Source organism: Mizuhopecten yessoensis, unplaced genomic scaffold, assembly GCF_002113885.1.
Source record: "Mizuhopecten yessoensis strain PY_sf001 unplaced genomic scaffold, ASM211388v2 scaffold8373, whole genome shotgun sequence".
Taxonomy (NCBI): Eukaryota; Metazoa; Mollusca; class Bivalvia; order Pectinida; family Pectinidae; genus Mizuhopecten; species Mizuhopecten yessoensis.
Window position 1 is genome coordinate 41,711 of NW_018407515.1, and position 16,742 is coordinate 58,452.

Below are 16,742 nucleotides of genomic sequence, written 5' to 3' on the forward strand. Positions count from 1 at the left end.
GCTTTTTGATTCTTCAGAAGTTGCTTGACATATTTTTCCCTGTGACCTTGTAAGTAGGTCAATGTCATTTTCCTTCTCAAATTGGTAAGCTCTATTCCAAAAGCTACCAGCCAAATCTTATGAATCCATTCCTTTTAGTTCTTAAGAACAAATCCATTAAAATGTTGTTGACCTCTGTGACCTTGAAAGTAGGTCAAGGTCACTTTCATTCGCAAACTTTGTTGGGCTCTTTCCCAAGACATAACCAGCCCAATATTAAGATTCTATAACTTCCAGTTCTTCAGAAGAAATCATTTGAAGTGTCTGACACATTTGACCCCTGTGACCTTGAAAGGTCAAGGTCATTTTCTTCCTCAAACTTTGTCGGGCTCTACCCCAGGAAGCCATCCATCAAATATAAAGATTCTATACCTTTCAGTTCTTCAGAAGAAGTCGTTTGAAGCTTTTGACACATTTGACCCCTGTGACCTTGAAAGTAGAACAAGGTAATTTTCATTCTCAAACGTTGTTGGGCTCCATCCCAGGAACCAATTAGCCAAATATGAAGATTCTATACCTTTTAGTTCTTAAGAAGAAGTCGTTTGAAGTTTTTGACATATTTGACCCCTGTGTCGGACTATCTATTGTCAGCGTCAGTAGCTCACTAGGCAAGTCGTAGGAGAGTGTCAGACTATCTATTGTCAGCGCCAGTAGCTCACTAGGCAAGTCGTAGGAGAGTGTCGGACTATCTATTGTCAGTGTCATCAGCTCACTAGGCAAGTCGTAGGAGAGTGTCGGACTAACTACTGTCAGCGTCAGTAGCTCACTAGGCAAGTCGTAGGAGAGTGTCAGACTATCTATTGTCAGCGTCAGTAGCTCACTAGGCAAGTCGTAGGAGAGTGCCGGACTAACTACTGTCAGCGTCAGTAGCTCACTAGGCAAGTCGTAGGAGAGTGTCGGACTATCTATTGTCAGCGTCAGTAGCTCACTAGGCAAGTCGTAGGAGAGTGTTGGACTAACTACTGTCAGCGTCAGTAGCTCACTAGGCAAGTCGTAGGAGAGTGTCGGACTATCTATTGCTCTCAGTCAATTTCAGTTGTGTAGTTAAATAAATATAGTAGGTCAATTCACTTTATACTCGTGTTTGTGTTGTGTATAAAGTATGTTTTCTTCTCAAAATGAGATAAAAAGGCCCCATCCCAAATTAATAGACTGAAAACAAGAAGCCCAAGAGGGCCTGTATCGCTCACCTGAATATTTAATATTTCCCTCGCAAACTTTGTTGGCTCCATCTATTGAAACTACCAGCAAAGTATTATTATCAGATTCTATGCTTTTTGTTTCTTCTTCAGAAATTGCTGACATATTTTTCCCTGTGATCTTGTAAGTAGGTCAATGTCATTTTCCTTCTCAAATTGGTTAGCTCTATTCCAAAAAGCTACCAGCCAAATCTTATGAATCCATTCCTTTTAGTTCTCAAGAACAAATCCATTAAAATGTTGTTGACCTCTGTGACCTCTAAAGTAGGTTGAGGTCATTTTCATTTGCAAACTTTGGTGAGCTCTATCCCGGGAAGTCACCAGCCAAATATTATAATTTTATGCCTTTTAATTCTTCAGAAGAAGCTGTTTGAACTGTTTGACATATTTGAACGCTGTGACCTTGAAAGTAGGTCAAGGTCATTTTCATTCGCAAACTTTGTTTGGCTCTTTCCCAGGAAGCCACCTGCCAAATATTAAGATTTTATAACTACCAGTTCTTCAGAAGAAGTCGTTTAAAGTGTTTGACATATCTGCCTCATGTGACCTTAAAAGAAGGTCAAGGTCATTTTCATTCTCAAACTTTGTTCGGCTCTTTCCTAGGAAGCTACAAGCCAAATATAGAGATTATATACCTTTCAGTTCTTCAGAAGAAGTCGTTTGAAGTGTCTGACACATTTGACTCCTGTGACCTTGAAAGAAGGTCAAGGTCATTTTCATTCTCAAACTTTGTCGGGCTCTATCCAAGGAAGCCATCAATCAAAAATAAAGATTCTATACCTTTCAGTTCTTCAGAAGAAGTCATTTGAAGCTTTTGACATATATGACCCCTGTGACCTTGAAAGTAGGTCAAACTAGTTTTCATTCTCAAACTTTGTTGGGCTCTATCCCAGGAAGCCACCAGCCAAATATAAAGATTATATACCTTTCAGTTCTTCAGAAGAAGTCGTTTGAAGTGTTTGACACATTTGACCCCTGTGACCTTGAAAGAAGGTCAAGGTAATTTTCATTCTCAAACTTTGTTGGGCTCCATCCAAGGAAGCCATCAGCCAAATATGAAGATTCTATACCTTTTAATTCTTCAGAAGAAGTCGTTTGAAGTTTTTGACATATTTGACCCCTGTGACCTTGAAAGTAGGTCAAACTAATTTTCATTCTCAAACTTTGTTGGTCTCTATCCCAGGAAGCCACCAGCCAAATATAAAGATTCTATACCTTTCAGTTCTTCAGAAGAAGTCGTTTGAAGTGTTTGACACATTTGACCCCTGTGACCTTGAAAGTAGGTCAAGGTCATTTTCATTCTCAAACTTTGTTGGGCTCTATCCCAGGAAGCCATCAGCCAAATATGAAGATTCTATACCTTTTAGTTCTTTAGAAGAAGTCGTTTGAAGTTTTTGACATATTTGACCCCTGTGACCTTGAAAACAGGTCAAGGTCATTTTCGTTCTCAAACTTTGTAGGGCTCCTACCAACGAAGCTTTCAGCCAAATATCATGACTCTAGGCCTGTCCGTTCTTCAGAAGAAGTTGTTTAAAGGAAAAGTTGACGGACGAGGACGGACGGACGACGGACGGACGACGGACGCCGCGCCACGGCATAAGCTCACTTGGCACTTCGTGCCAGGTGAGCTAAAAACTGTATATTTAGTAGTGGAGGAAGAAGAAGATGTTCGAAGAGATATAAATTGTCCACGAACTGATATTGTTTAAACTGGTGCAGTTTTTCTTAAAACTTCTATTACCTGCGGTCGTTCTTCTTGTTGATTAAATAATCCTTTGGTAGCTTTCCCTCGTTATTATAGACCAGAGCAGATATCTTCTTTTCACACAAAAGCTCGGTGGCTTTCTGTGTGGTGCTGTTGTACTTCATCTTGGCCACGAGGTGAAAGAGGCAATCACCATTGGCATCTTGCTGGTTAGGGTCCAGTAATGCAAACTTCTCCGGGTCACTTTTAAATTTATCCAAAAGAATATTGAGGATTGTGAAGTTGCCTAAAAGCAAATAATGAAAATTTATAGAAAAAAGGATCAAAGATAAATTTACCTTTTTGTAGCTCAATCGTTTAAGTCATTTCTGAACTGTTCCATAAAGACCCATACTCGTTACCAAGCAAGGACAAGCTAAAATGTCGGCAAAGATCGGGAAGATCTGTAGACCAGACAAGTTTGGGTGGGTTTTTTTTTCTATTCTAATCTCAGTTGAAAGTTTTTTAAACTTTAAGTAAAATGTTTCTATTGTATTATCATGATTTGTTTGAAATTTCAGTCATTTTCATAATGCTTCACTCTGAAAAATTGCTTATTAAAGTGTCATTAGCTTATTTTTCAGGAAATATACTGGGAAACTTTGGCCCAATCAAACTTTTGCCTTTGCATGTGAAATCCAAAATCGCCCAGTGTTAATTTTGCATTTCACATTCAATTGTTATGTAAATTATATTATTGACTAAGGTTTGCTCTAATGATAAATTCGGCCTCATTCCAGAGGGTGAAAAAGGCAAAAATTGAACTGCAGCGAAAATATCCTGGTGTTTAGTATTTATAATACAATATGATTTTTTCAACAGGAATTGTGACATATTAGATCAGAAAGCAGTCTGATGTCATTCCTTACCCAGAGAAAGTTAAGTAGGTTATGAGTAAATCATACTGACAAACGAAAGAGCTTCTAATATCTCATCGACCAATGAAAGAGCTTCTAATATCTCAATCACAGATCAGACATGACACACTTAAACATTGTAGTAGCTGTAAAACAAAATTTATCCTCCTTTTTCTAGCCCTTGAACTAAAAGGAGATTACTTTTAAACACCAGCATTCTCGATATTCAGGGGTTACGCTCACTTTCGCTTTTTACACCCCTGGAATATGTCATAGCAAAATCGAAGGCTCAGTGTGCTCCACCCTTGGAAGATGACAAGAGAAGACAAAGTTTGATCCTTTGATGTACATCAAAATTATCTCGTGATCGCATAACGGTTAAACTTACTGGCTTTGAAGTCAGGTGTGGCGCCTCTGTAAACTTCAAAGGACAAGTATCAACCGAGTGATAGGTCAGATTTTTTTACCTGACACCAATCAAATAGCTAGCCCAAGGATGAAACATCAATAGACATCACCAATATGAGGAAGATAATCTCCTAATATTCCTACACAAATAAACACCTGTCCCATTTTCACTACAGCATCCTATTCTGATTGGTCAAAATTATAAATCTAATATGCCCTCTGAATATTCAATACCTTTGTCTCTCTCCAAGGCTATTGACATGGAGGCATGAAGGGGCGTGTCCCCTGGCTGTAGGGACAAGAATACCGGGTTAGCTCCCCTTTCAAACAGTGTACACAGCAACTTGAAATGTTCTTCCTGGATTGCAGCTAGCATGCACATCTTCCCCTCTATAATACAGAAGTATTAAATTCTACTTCTAGGTGATGATCATTTTCAAGTATCATGGTTTCCTATCTGAGCTAAATTGAATAAATATACTAACAACACAATAAATGTATGAAATGCTCTTGAGAAGTATACAAGATAAGCAATTGAGCAGTTAGAATGAAGATGTTTACCAGAAGATTGCAACTGGGCTGATATTCTTTATTGTCAACTTGACCAATAACTCTTATATAGACATAGGATCAATTTATATATACATGTATATTGTAAATCACTTTATATTGCAAACTATGCCTGTAGTTATCATTCCTTTTTTTATATGCACTTGAATGTGAAATATATAGGATCCATTGAATCATTGTTACAATAAGATTTGAACTAATTATGTGTAAATTAATGTGATTATTAAACTATCATCTACCGTGAAAACAAACCTATTTACAAAACAGTCAAATTAAAACTGGTGGCTAGACAAAGGTTAAGTTACAATAAATCACAAAGGTCACCTCTCCATAAGAGAGAACACTCTACCATTTTCCATGATTGCTCCGCTGTCCAACATGTTGTCAATAAGCTGTGCAAGGAGGTCGTCTTGCTTGACGAAAGACGGGTGACGTATCACTCGGGCAATGTTTATGTTCTTCGCAAAATCCCTCAAAGACAGATCCCCATGATGTTTCCGGTTCTCTAGAACCATGATGTCAACCTGCCTCCATTTCTCTTCCTTGGCCAAACCATCAATAATCTTCTGGTAAAAATCCACAGGAATCTTTGCCAAACTCTCTGGTATTTCTGTATAATAGACAAAATAAGTAACAATTTTTAATTCTTTTCATATGTATACCTTGGGATTGAAATGTTCAAATTGGAATGATTCCAATAGGTTCCCTTATATTCCTTGTGAGAATTTCTTTCCGGTGTATGTAACCTTTTGCTTTTTACCTGAAATGCTCTGAAACTTTTAACTGTGACTATAACAATGTAATATTGTTTTCCTGCAAAGAATGTCTGCGATCAGTGCTAGGTCCCTGCTACCAAGGATAATAGGTTTAGCTGGCTGTATGTCACAAGTGTTCTGTTATAACGAAACACCCTTAAAGTGACCATGACCGGAGTAGATTACAGGCCATACCGAACCGATTGTTACCAGTGCTTGGTCCTAACTTACCAGGGTTAAAGGTCATAGATTGTAACCAGTACTTGGTCCTATCTTACACGGGTTTAATGTCATACAGAATTCCTAACTTACCAAAGTTAAAGGTCAAACAGGACTGATTGTTTGTTACCAGTGCTTGCTCCATACTAACAGGGTTAAAGGTCAAACAGAACAGATTGCTACCAGTGCTTGGTCCTTACTAACAGGGTTAAAGGTCAAACAGAACTGATTGTTACCAGTGCTTGGTCCTTACTACCAGGGTTAAAGGTCAAACAGAACTGATTGCTACCAGTGGTTGGTCCTAACTTACCTGGGTTAAAGGTCATACAGAACTGATTGCTACCAGTGCTTGGTCCTAACTTACCAGCGTTAAAGGTCAAACAGAACTGATTGTTACCGGTGCTTGGTCCTTACTACCAGGTTAAAGGTCAAACAGAACTGATTCTTACCAGTGCTTGGTCTTAACTTACCAGGGTTGAGGGCAAAATTACTGAGACTTTATGACTGTGCCTTGGCCTTCCCTTACCCATAGTTGGAGATTGTAATGCAACAGTTTGTGATCAGCGATTGAGTTATATTACTTGAAGAAAGTGTAGAACAGTGACTCTCTAATCAGTGTTGAGGCCCGCTCACTTACCAGGGTTAAAGGTTGTACGGAGACTGTTTGTAACCAGAGTGAGGGCCTCATCAACCAGTCCTCGATGTTGGTTACTGTTGCTGTTTTTGTGTTTCTTGCGTATGACCTTAGCTAGTCCGATGTATGCCTTTCCCGTACGTTTAAGTCTCAGGTGCTCTTTGGCCTCGTCCATGTTCTGTTCGCACACCTCACAGGGGTTAAATCTGACAAGCTCAGGACGAATGACTGGGGGCTTGGCTTGTTTCTGCTTAAGACACAAACTTTTAATCAATCAGCATTTCCCTAATGCTTAAATTTGTCATAAAAACTTTCTTAAGTAAGGTCAAACAAAGCCTAACAAGTAAAACAGATCCCCTTAGATAAATCAAGCCATTACCATCTGTTTGTGTTGCTGATACCTGTTATTTGCGATGTCGTTTCCTGTTGTTTTTGCTGTTGTTACCTGCTGTTTGTGATGTCATTACTTGTTATTTGTGCTTCTTTTACTTGTTGTTTTTGATGTTGTTACATGTTGTTTGTGCTGCTGTTACTTGTTGGTTGTGCTGCTGTTACTTGTGCTGCTGTTACTTGTTGGTTGTGCTGCTGTTACTTGTTGTTTGTGCTGCTGTTACCTGCTGTTTGTGTTGCTGTTACATGTTGTTTGTGATGTCATTTCCTGTTGTTTGAGCTGTTGTTACCTGTTGTTTGTGATGTCATTACCTGTTGTTTCTGATGACATTACCTGTTGTTTCTGATGACGTTACCTGTTGTTTGTGATGTTGTAACCTGTAGTTTGTGATGTCATTACTTGTTATTTGTGCTATTGTTACATGTTGGTTGTGCTGTTGTTACCTGTTGGTTGTGCTGTTGTTACCTGTTGGTTGTGCTATTGATACTTGTTGGTTGTGCTATTGTTACATGTTGGTTGTGCTGTTGTTACCTGTTGGTTGTGCTATTGTTACTTGTTGGTTGTGCTATTGTTACCTGTTGGTTGTGCTATTCTTACTTGTTGGTTGAGCTATTGTAACCTGTTGGTTGAGCTATTGTAACCTGTTGGTTGTGCTATTGTTACTTGTTGGTTGTGCTATTGTTACCTGTTGGTTGTGCTGTTGTTACATGTTGGTTGTGCTATTGTTATCTGCTATTGTTACATGTTGGTTGTGCTATTGTTACATATTGGTTGTGCTATTTTTACTTGTTGGTTGTGCTGCTGTTACCTGTTTGTTGTGTTATTGTTACTTGTTGGTTGTGCTATTGTTACATGTTGGTTGTGCTATTGTTATCTGCTATTGTTCATATTGGTTGTGCTATTGTTACCTGTTGGTTGTTCTATTGTTACATGTTGGTTGTGCTATTGTTACCTGTCGGTTGCGCTATTGTAACTTGTTGGTTGTGCTGCTGTTACCTGTTTGTTGTGTTATTGTTACTTGTTGGTTGTGCTATTGTTCCCTGTTGGTTGTGCTATTGTTACATGTTGGTTGTGCTATTGTTACTTGTTGGTTGTGCTATTGTTACCTGTTGGTTGTGCTATTGTAACCTGTTGGTTGTGGTATTGTTACATGTTGGTTGTGGTATTGTTACATAGTGGTTGTGCTATTGTTACCTGTTGGTTGTGATGTTGTTACTTGTTGGTTGTGCTATTCTTACTTGTTGGTTGTGCTATTGTAACCTGTTGGTTGTGGTATTGTTACATATTGGTTGTGCTTTTGTTACCTGTTGGTTGTGCTATTGGTACCTGTTGGTTGTGCTATTGTTACCTGTCGGCTGTGCTATTGTAACTTGTTGGTTGTGCTTCTGTTACCTGTTGGTTGTGCTATCCTGTTGTTTTTGCTGTTGTTACCTGCTGTTTGTGATGTCATTACTTGTTATTTGTGCTATTGTTACATGTTGGTCTTGTTAGTTGTGTTATTGTTACATGTTGGTTGTGCTATCTGTTACTTGTTGGTTGTGCTGCTGTTATCTGTGGGTTGTGCTATTGCTACTTGTTGGTTGTGCTGTTGTTCCCTGTTGGTTGTGCTGCTGTTACCTGTTGGCTGTGCTATTGTTACATGTTGGTTGGGCTATTGTTACCTGTTGGTTGTGATATTGTTACTTTTTGGTTGTGCTATTGTTACCTGTCGGTTGCGCTATTGTAACTTGTTGGTTGTGCTGCTATTACCTGTTGGTTGTGCTATTGTAACCTGTTGGTTGTGCTATTGTTACCTGTCGGCTGTGCTATTGTAACTTGTTGGTTGTGCCGCTGTTACCTGTTGGTTGTGCTAATGTTACATGTTTGTTGTGCTATTGTTACATGTTGGCTGTAATGTTGTTTCCTGTTGGTTGTACTATTGTTACATGTCGGTTGTGCTGTTGTTACATGTTGGTTCTGCTGCTGTTACCTGTTGGTTGTTCTAATGTTACATGTTGGTTGTGTTATTGTTACTTGTTGGTTGGGCTATTGTTACATGTTGGTTGTGATATTGTTACATGTTGTTTGTGCTGTTGTAACCTGTTGGTTGTGCTATTGTTACCTGTCGGCTGTGCTATTGTAACTTGTTGGTTGTGCTGCTCTTACCTGTTGGTTGTGCTATTGTAACCTGTTGGTTGTGGTATTGTTACATAGTGGTTGTGCTATTGTTACCTGTTGGTTGTGATATTGTTACTTGTTGGTTGTGCTGCTGTTATCTGTGGGTTGTGCTATTGCTACTTGTTGGTTGTGCTGTTGTTACTTGTTGGTTGTTGTGTTGTTACTTGTTGGTTGTGCTATTCTTACTTGTTGGTTGGGCTATTGTTACATGTTGGTTGTGCTGCTGTTATCTGTGGGTTGTGCTATTGCTACTTGTTGGTTGTGCTGTTGTTCCCTGTTGGTTGTGCTGCTGTTACCTGTTTGTTGTGTTATTGTTACTTGTTGGTTTTGCTGCTGTTACCTGTTGGTTGTACTATTGTTACATGTCGGTTGTGCTGTTGTTACATGTTGGTTGTGCTATCTGTTACTTGTTGGTTGTGCTGCTGGTATCTGTTGGTTGTGCTATTGCTACTTGATGGTTGTGCTGTTGTTACCTGTTAGATGTGCTATTGTTACTTGTTGGTTTTGCTGCTGTTACCTGTTGGTTGTACTATTGTTACATGTTGGTTGTGCTTTTGTTACCTGTTGGTTGTGCTATTGGTACATATTGGTTGTGCTATTGTTACTTGTTGGTTTTGCTGTTGTTACCTGTTGGTTGTGCTATTGTAACATGTTGGTTGTGCTATTGTTAGTTACCTGTTGGTTGTGCTATTGATACATGTCGGTTGTGCTATTGTTACCTGTTGGTTGAGCTATTGTTACATGTTGGTTGTGCTCTTGTTACATGTTGGTTGTGCTATTGTGACCTGTTGGTTGTGCTCTTGTTACATGTTGGTTGTGCTATTGTTTCCTGTTGGTTGTGCTATTGTAACATGTTGGTTGTGCTATTGTTACGTGTCGGTTGTGCTATTGTAACTTGTTGGTTGTGCCGCTGTTACCTGTTGGTTGTGCTAATGTTACATGTTTGTTGTGCTATTGTTACATGTTGGCTGTAATGTTGTTTCCTGTTGGTTGTACTATTGTTACATGTCGGTTGTGCTGTTGTTACATGTTGGTTCTGCTGCTGTTACCTGTTGGTTGTGCTTTTGTTACATGTTGGTTGTGCTATTGCTACATATTGGTTGTGCTGTTGTTACATGTGGGTTGTGCTGCTGTTACCTGTTGGTTGTACTATTGTTACATGTTGGTTGTGCTCTTGTTACATGTTGGTTGTGCTATCTGTTACTTGTTGGTTGTGCTGCTGGTATCTGTTGGTTGTGCTATTGCTACTGTTACATGTTGGTTGTGCTATTTTTACCTGTTGGTTGTGCTGTTGTTACATGTGGGTTGTGCTGCTGTTACCTGTTGGTTGTTCTAATGTTACATGTTGGTTGTGTTATTGTTACTTGTTGGTTTTGCTATTGTTACATGTTGGTTGTTCTATTGTTACATATTGGTTGTGCTTTTGTTACCTGTTGGTTGTGCTGCTGTTGCCTGTTGGTTGTGCTATTGTTACCTGTTGGTTGTGCTGTTGTTATCTATTGTGCTATTGTTACATGTTGGTTGTGGTATTGTTAGATGTTGGTTGTGGTATTGTTACATAGTGGTTGTGCTATTGTTACCTGTTGGTTGGGCTATTGTTACTTGTTGGTTGTGATGTTGTTACCTGTTGGTTGTGCTATTGTACCCTGTTGGTTGTGGTATTGTTACATAGTGGTTGTGCTATTGTTACCTGTTGGTTGTGCTGTTTTTACCTGTTGGTTGTGCTGTTGTTACCTGTTAGATGTGCTATTGTTACTTGTTGGTTTTGCTATTGTTACATGTTGGTTGTTCTATTGTTACATATTGGTTGTGCTTTTGTTACCTGTTGGTTGTGCTATTGCTACTGTTACATGTTGGTTGTGCTATTGCTACATATTGGTTGTGATATTGTTACTTGTTGGTTGTGCTGTTGGTACCTGTTGGTTGTGCTATTGTTAGATGTTGGTTGTGCTATTGCTACATATTGGTTGTGCTGTTGTTACATGTGGGTTGTGCTGCTGTTACCTGTTGGGTGTGCTATTGTTACATGTCGGTTTTGCTATTGTTACATGTTGGTTGTAATGTTGTTTCCTGTTGGTTGTGCTGCTGTTACCTATTGGTTGTGCTATTGTTACATATTAGTTGTGCTATTGTTACTTGTTGGTTGTGATGTTGTTACCTGTTGGTTGTGCTATTGTTACATGTTGGTTGTGCTGTTGTAACCTGTTGGTTGGGCTATTTTTACATGTTGGTTGTGCTGTTGTTATCTGCTATTGTTGCTGCTGTTATCTATTTGCACTGCTGTTACCTGTTGTTTGAAATTCTGTTACCTGTTTGCACTGTTGTAACCTGTTGTTTTTTATGCTGTTACCTGTTGTTTTTGTAGCCTCTCTCGCTCCTGACGTTCAAGCTTCTGCTGTCTTTCCTTCTGCTGTCTTTCCTTCTGCTGTTGCTCAAGCTTTTGCTGTTCCAGCCTCTTCTTCTCCAGCTTTTCCTGTTGTGCTTTCTGCTGAAGGGCATTGACCATCATGGTTTGCTGCATTTTCATCTGTCTGTTCATTGCTAAAACAATTTGACCAGTTGTTTTATTTTCAAAGTTGTTTAAATATTCTTTTCAAGATCACAAAGATACAAGATACATCAAATCATGCTAGATATTAATAACTCGGTAGCACACAAGTCAGCATGTATCCATAAATACTGTTCTTTTGGTTATCACACAGCTTAAGAAATATTTTGTTCAACATATTTTACCACAATGCTTCAGAGATGAAATTGCTGAAATTGAGGTGTGCAATAATTTTATTTTTAGTAATCAATCAATCATTTAAGCATTGCTGAGAATTAAATTTCAATACCGAAAAAAATAAAGTAAGCAAATGTCTTGAAAAAACCAGGAAACATACCCTCCTCTGCCTTCATATACTCCACAAGCACAGCTAACATTTGACCCTCCCCTTTGTGCACATACTCCACTGCCAACCGGCCATCATTGTTTTTCTGCAAGGTGCTGATGTTAGCATCCAACAACTCCATGATTACTTTCAGACGTATGAGAGGAGAGGCACGTGAATCACGGGTTGCAATGTGGAGTGCAGTGTTACCGTGGTTATCCAGCAGGTTTTGTTCCTCAATCGGCATTGCAAAGTTGTGTAAGACGAATGGGAGGAGACTGATCACTCCTTTAAAACAAAAACAAAAACAAAAACTCAAAATATGTAACCATCAAGGCCTAACTATGACAAATCTGACTATAAATGGATCCTACCTCATAACACTAACCTTGTAACCATGACAAATCTGACAATGAATGGATCCTACCTAGCAACCCTCACCTTGTAACCATGACAAATATGACTATGCCCTAAAGCAAAGAGAACATTACACTGATCAAAACTTAACCTTCACATATCTTCAAGAACTATTCCTCATAACCTACACAAGCTGATCCTCTACCATCCAATGTGTCACTTAAACTTTTGAAGGATCGCTGTCCCTGTAAACTGTTTTTTGTATATATATTACCTCCCCTTAAGTCTGTTTTAGATATAACTGCAGCACAGCTGGATCGTTGACCAACCTTAGGTTGCCCAGTTGGTGAGAGCTATAGTAAAACAATCAGAAATCTAGGGTTCAAATACCAGTCTAGCCCCATTGAATCTTTACACTCAGAACACTGTTGTTGATGATATTTTGATTTTTCTCAAATTATTTTCATAAAAGTCACGCAAGGCGTGGTTTTCTTTTCAAAAAAAATCAAAGCTATAGTCGTGCAGGGGAAAAATAAAAGTTTCCGATGTGTAGTTATACAGTTTTTGGTAGGGGTAGGGGATTTTTCCTCTTCTTTAATGTCACTGAAGCAGAAAACTGGGTTCTCATCATGATTGTAATTACCTAACAGGACACATACCTGCAGCTAGTGTCATCTTAACCACGGCGTGGATATAGCGGTCACCGCTCTGGACAGACAGCGTGTTGTGGTCACTATCACAGGTCAACAGCAGTTCAACAAGTTCAAGTATCCACTCATCTGTTGTTAGGCGACCAAGGTTACATAAAGGTCGCAGGTCAACTCTTATTTGGAAATTCAGTACCTGCCCCTTGCAGAGGATGTTGAGCTGTTTGAAGGCGACTAATGCGGCATTGGTTTGGTTCCTACACACCAGATCATACGATGCTCTAGCCCAATCTTGACATGTTACATTCTCCAGCCCAGAGATCCTCTCATTATCTGCAATACAAGGGATATTAAGGACTCATGTACGGCTATTCTGTGGGTTTTTTTATATACATTGTAACCTCCCTTTAATTCAGTTTTTGATATAACTGTAGCATAGACGGGACAGGACACCTCCACTGACCAGGTAGCTCTGTCAGTTAGAGAATCTGGTCATGCCACACAGCCTTTATACACTCAGAGCACTGTTGTCGATTATTATTTCATCTCTATGATTATCTCTATGATTATTTTTTCATAAAAAGGCCAACAAAGGCATAGTTTTCCTTCCAGGAATGATTTATCAAAGCTATAGTTATGCTGGAAAAAACAATTTCCTATGCGTAGTAAGCTTTTGGCAGTGATATGCGTACGGGGATCTTTAAAACATTCTGCAGTGATATGAGTACGGGGACATTTAAAACGTTTGGCAGTGATATGCGTACGGGGATCTTTAAAACGTTTGGCAGTGATATGCGTACGGGAATCTTTAAAACATTCTCCAGTGATATGAGTACGGGGATCTTTAAAACGTTTTGCAGTGATATGCGTACGGGGATCTTTAAAACATTCTCCAGTGATATGCGTACGGGGACATTTAAAAAGTTTGGCAGTGATATGAGTACGGGGACCTTTAAAACGTTTGGCAGTGATATGCGTATGGGGATCTTTAAAACATTCTGCAGTGATATGCGTACGGGGATCTTTAAAACATTCTGCAGTGATATGCGTACGGGGACATTTAAAACGTTTGGCAGTGATATGAGTACGGGGACCTTTAAAACGTTTGGTAGTGATATGCGTACGGGGATCTTTAAAACATTCTGCAGTGATATGCGTACGGGGATCTTTAAAACGTAACTTTGATCATCCTTTAGATAGCCTTCTTGTAAATGTTAGAATTAACAATATCTGATAACGTCAAGTTCTTCAATTTTCTTTTTGATAATTCAGATTTTAACAAATACGGTACTACTCATCATTATAATAGCAGTCTGATGGCCTTAAATACCAGAGAATCTGCTTATCTGTGACAGTTCTTCTTATTTGGTTGAACATACAGAAAACTTGTTTATTATCTACATAAAAAAAAACTCAATACAATGATCTGAAGGCCTAGACTCGGGGCTGGAAGCTGTCTTAGAAAATGTCACCCACCGAATCAGAAACTTTATCACAAAACTTAAATTTGAACATCAACAAATGATCATGCAAACAGATACTGTCCGAGACCAACAAACAATAATGTATATACATCATTTTTTGGACAACATTTTGGTGAATATCAATAAGGCTGCCACAGTTTTTCAGATTCAAAATTTGAGATCCAGAAGGATGTAGGTGTCCACCATCTTAAAATTGTCATTGGTTCTGTGTAAGATTGATTTTCTTTGATTTTTTTTCTCTCTCTTATCTGTCAAGCTGAGTTATGTAATTCTGAAGATGCATCTTGTAACTTTTGATCAAAACTTCATACTGCTGTGTATGACAGTGTTCTTTTAAATTGAGATTGTAGTTTGTCTACTAGTATAGAGTACTTAATTCTTTCACCCCTATGCAACTTAAGTAGACTCTCCCATGCATTGATCTGGATAAGTCCATTGTGGTCTACAGTGGTGAAAGGGTTAATGTTTAACAATAAGAACCTCCATTTGAAACTTTAGGAAAGATCAGTCAAGTACTTCTTAGGATATAGTGATAACACAATTGAACAGACAACATTCAAGATGTCTGCCTGGTGGCCATCTTGATTCTAAAAATGAAACATGCACGATAACAGGCAAAAAGGAAACATACATATGAAATTAGAGAAAAACCTGTCAAGTGTTCCTTGAGAAAAAGTGATGGTAAATATCCTGTAAAGTTTTAACATACAAAAGTTCTAAAATGACATACATTTGAATTTCTCCAGTTTAGCATACTGAATTGCCAGCTCTGCAAGGACTTCCCGTCGTATGGTCTCGGGATCCTGGGCAGACAGTGAGGAGAACGAGTTAACAAGGGCTCTCACAGCCTGTTCATTGCGTCCCATGGCTCCCATGGCTTTGCCCACCCTTAGATGAGCCTGAAATACAAATACCAGCATACAGATATTACACTAGAGGGCAACTAAACTTTTAGAGATACTATCATACTAAGATATTTTAACCTCATTTCAGTGAAAACTAAAGGTTGGGTAGATATCAATACAAGAGGCCCATGGGTCTTAATGGTCACCTGAGTCCTACAGTACTTATTTATGTTGTTGAATATGAAGTGGAGATAATGATGTCAATCATCCCTATCAATTTGAGTAAAAAATAGTTAAGTAAAACGTTAAGTTTGTTAGGAACATAAGTTGATCACTCCTAGACTGAGTTCAAGTTAAATAAGCCTATTAGAACTTGATTTCAAGTTTGCAATAAAACGTTTTGGATTTCTGATCGACCTGAAAAATAACAACATTTTGTCAGGACCATGAGTCGATCATTTCTACCAAGTTTTAGTTCAAGCGTTTTCAGTTTTTCAAAATGGTGGCCAAATTGGATTTCTGCTTGACCCGAAAAATAACACTTTGTCAGGACTACAACGCACGACGCCAGACGAAGACGGATAGCTAAGGCTCAGAGCCCACTTAAATAAAACATCTCAAAGTTAAGGAAAATCTCAAGCAATGTACTGTCTATGGGAAATCTTAGAGTTGAGATGTTTTATACAATTGGGCCCAGGTGACCTAACAAGAGGCCCAATGGGCCTGCATCGCTCACCTGGTATAAATCTCACACTTGTAACCTTAAAAGTGATCTAAAATAAAGCTACAGCCAAAATATCAGTATTTATGATTAAAATTCATTCAAAAGAACCTGTTAGTTTTTTTAAAACATTTCACCCCTGTGATTGAAAGTCGAATTAAGTCATTATGTTGAACAAATGTTGTAGCCTTTCATCTCAGGATTCAACTTGCATAGTATCAACATCCTGGGACCCATGGTTATTCAGAAGAGGTCGATTAAAGATTTTAAACAAATTTGACCCCTGTGACCTTAAATATAAGTCAAAGTCATTCACTTTAACAAACATAGTAGTCCTTGATCCCAGCATGCTACTGACTAAATATCAACATCCTGAGCATGTTGGTTATTCAGAACAAGTTGTTTAAATATTTTATACATATTTGCTCCTCTTGACCTTGAATATGATTCAAGGTCATCCAGTTAAACAAACTTGGTAGCCCTTGATCCTAGTATGCTACTGACTAAATATCATCACCCCGGGCATTTTGGTTATTCAGAAGAAGTTGTTTAAAGTTTTTAACATATTTGACCCCTGTGACCTTGAATATGGGTGAAGGTTATTCATTTGAACAAACTTTGTAGCCCTTCATCTCAGCATGCTACTGGCCAAATATCATCACCCTGTGCATTTTGGTTATTCAGAAGAAGTTGTTTAAAGTAAAATATTGATGCTGGACGGACGCCGGATGGACGCCGGACAGAGGACCACGGCATAAGCTCACTTGGCACTTCGTGCCAGGTGAGCTAATAAAACAGAGGTTACTATATTTATCATATACCTATGTAACCTTACAATAGTA

At 38.7% G+C, this 16,742-nt stretch overlaps 1 protein-coding gene across 1 annotated transcript in view; it reads right to left on the minus strand.

Moving 5' to 3' along the window:
• Positions 1 to 16,742, minus strand: part of LOC110455766 (TPR and ankyrin repeat-containing protein 1-like) — a gene marked incomplete at its 3' end in the record, with an annotated part of 100,500 nt that overhangs the window by 41,425 nt on the left and 42,333 nt on the right. The window contains exons 15-22 of the mRNA XM_021506127.1: positions 15,065 to 15,233; positions 12,863 to 13,183; positions 11,859 to 12,134; positions 11,324 to 11,514; positions 6,429 to 6,675; positions 5,167 to 5,427; positions 4,482 to 4,637; positions 2,980 to 3,229 (exon numbers count right to left, since the gene is read on the minus strand). Coding sequence (XP_021361802.1) covers positions 2,980 to 3,229; positions 4,482 to 4,637; positions 5,167 to 5,427; positions 6,429 to 6,675; positions 11,324 to 11,514; positions 11,859 to 12,134; positions 12,863 to 13,183; positions 15,065 to 15,233 — 1,871 coding nt within the window. The remainder of the gene's footprint in view (positions 1 to 2,979; positions 3,230 to 4,481; positions 4,638 to 5,166; positions 5,428 to 6,428; positions 6,676 to 11,323; positions 11,515 to 11,858; positions 12,135 to 12,862; positions 13,184 to 15,064; positions 15,234 to 16,742) is intronic.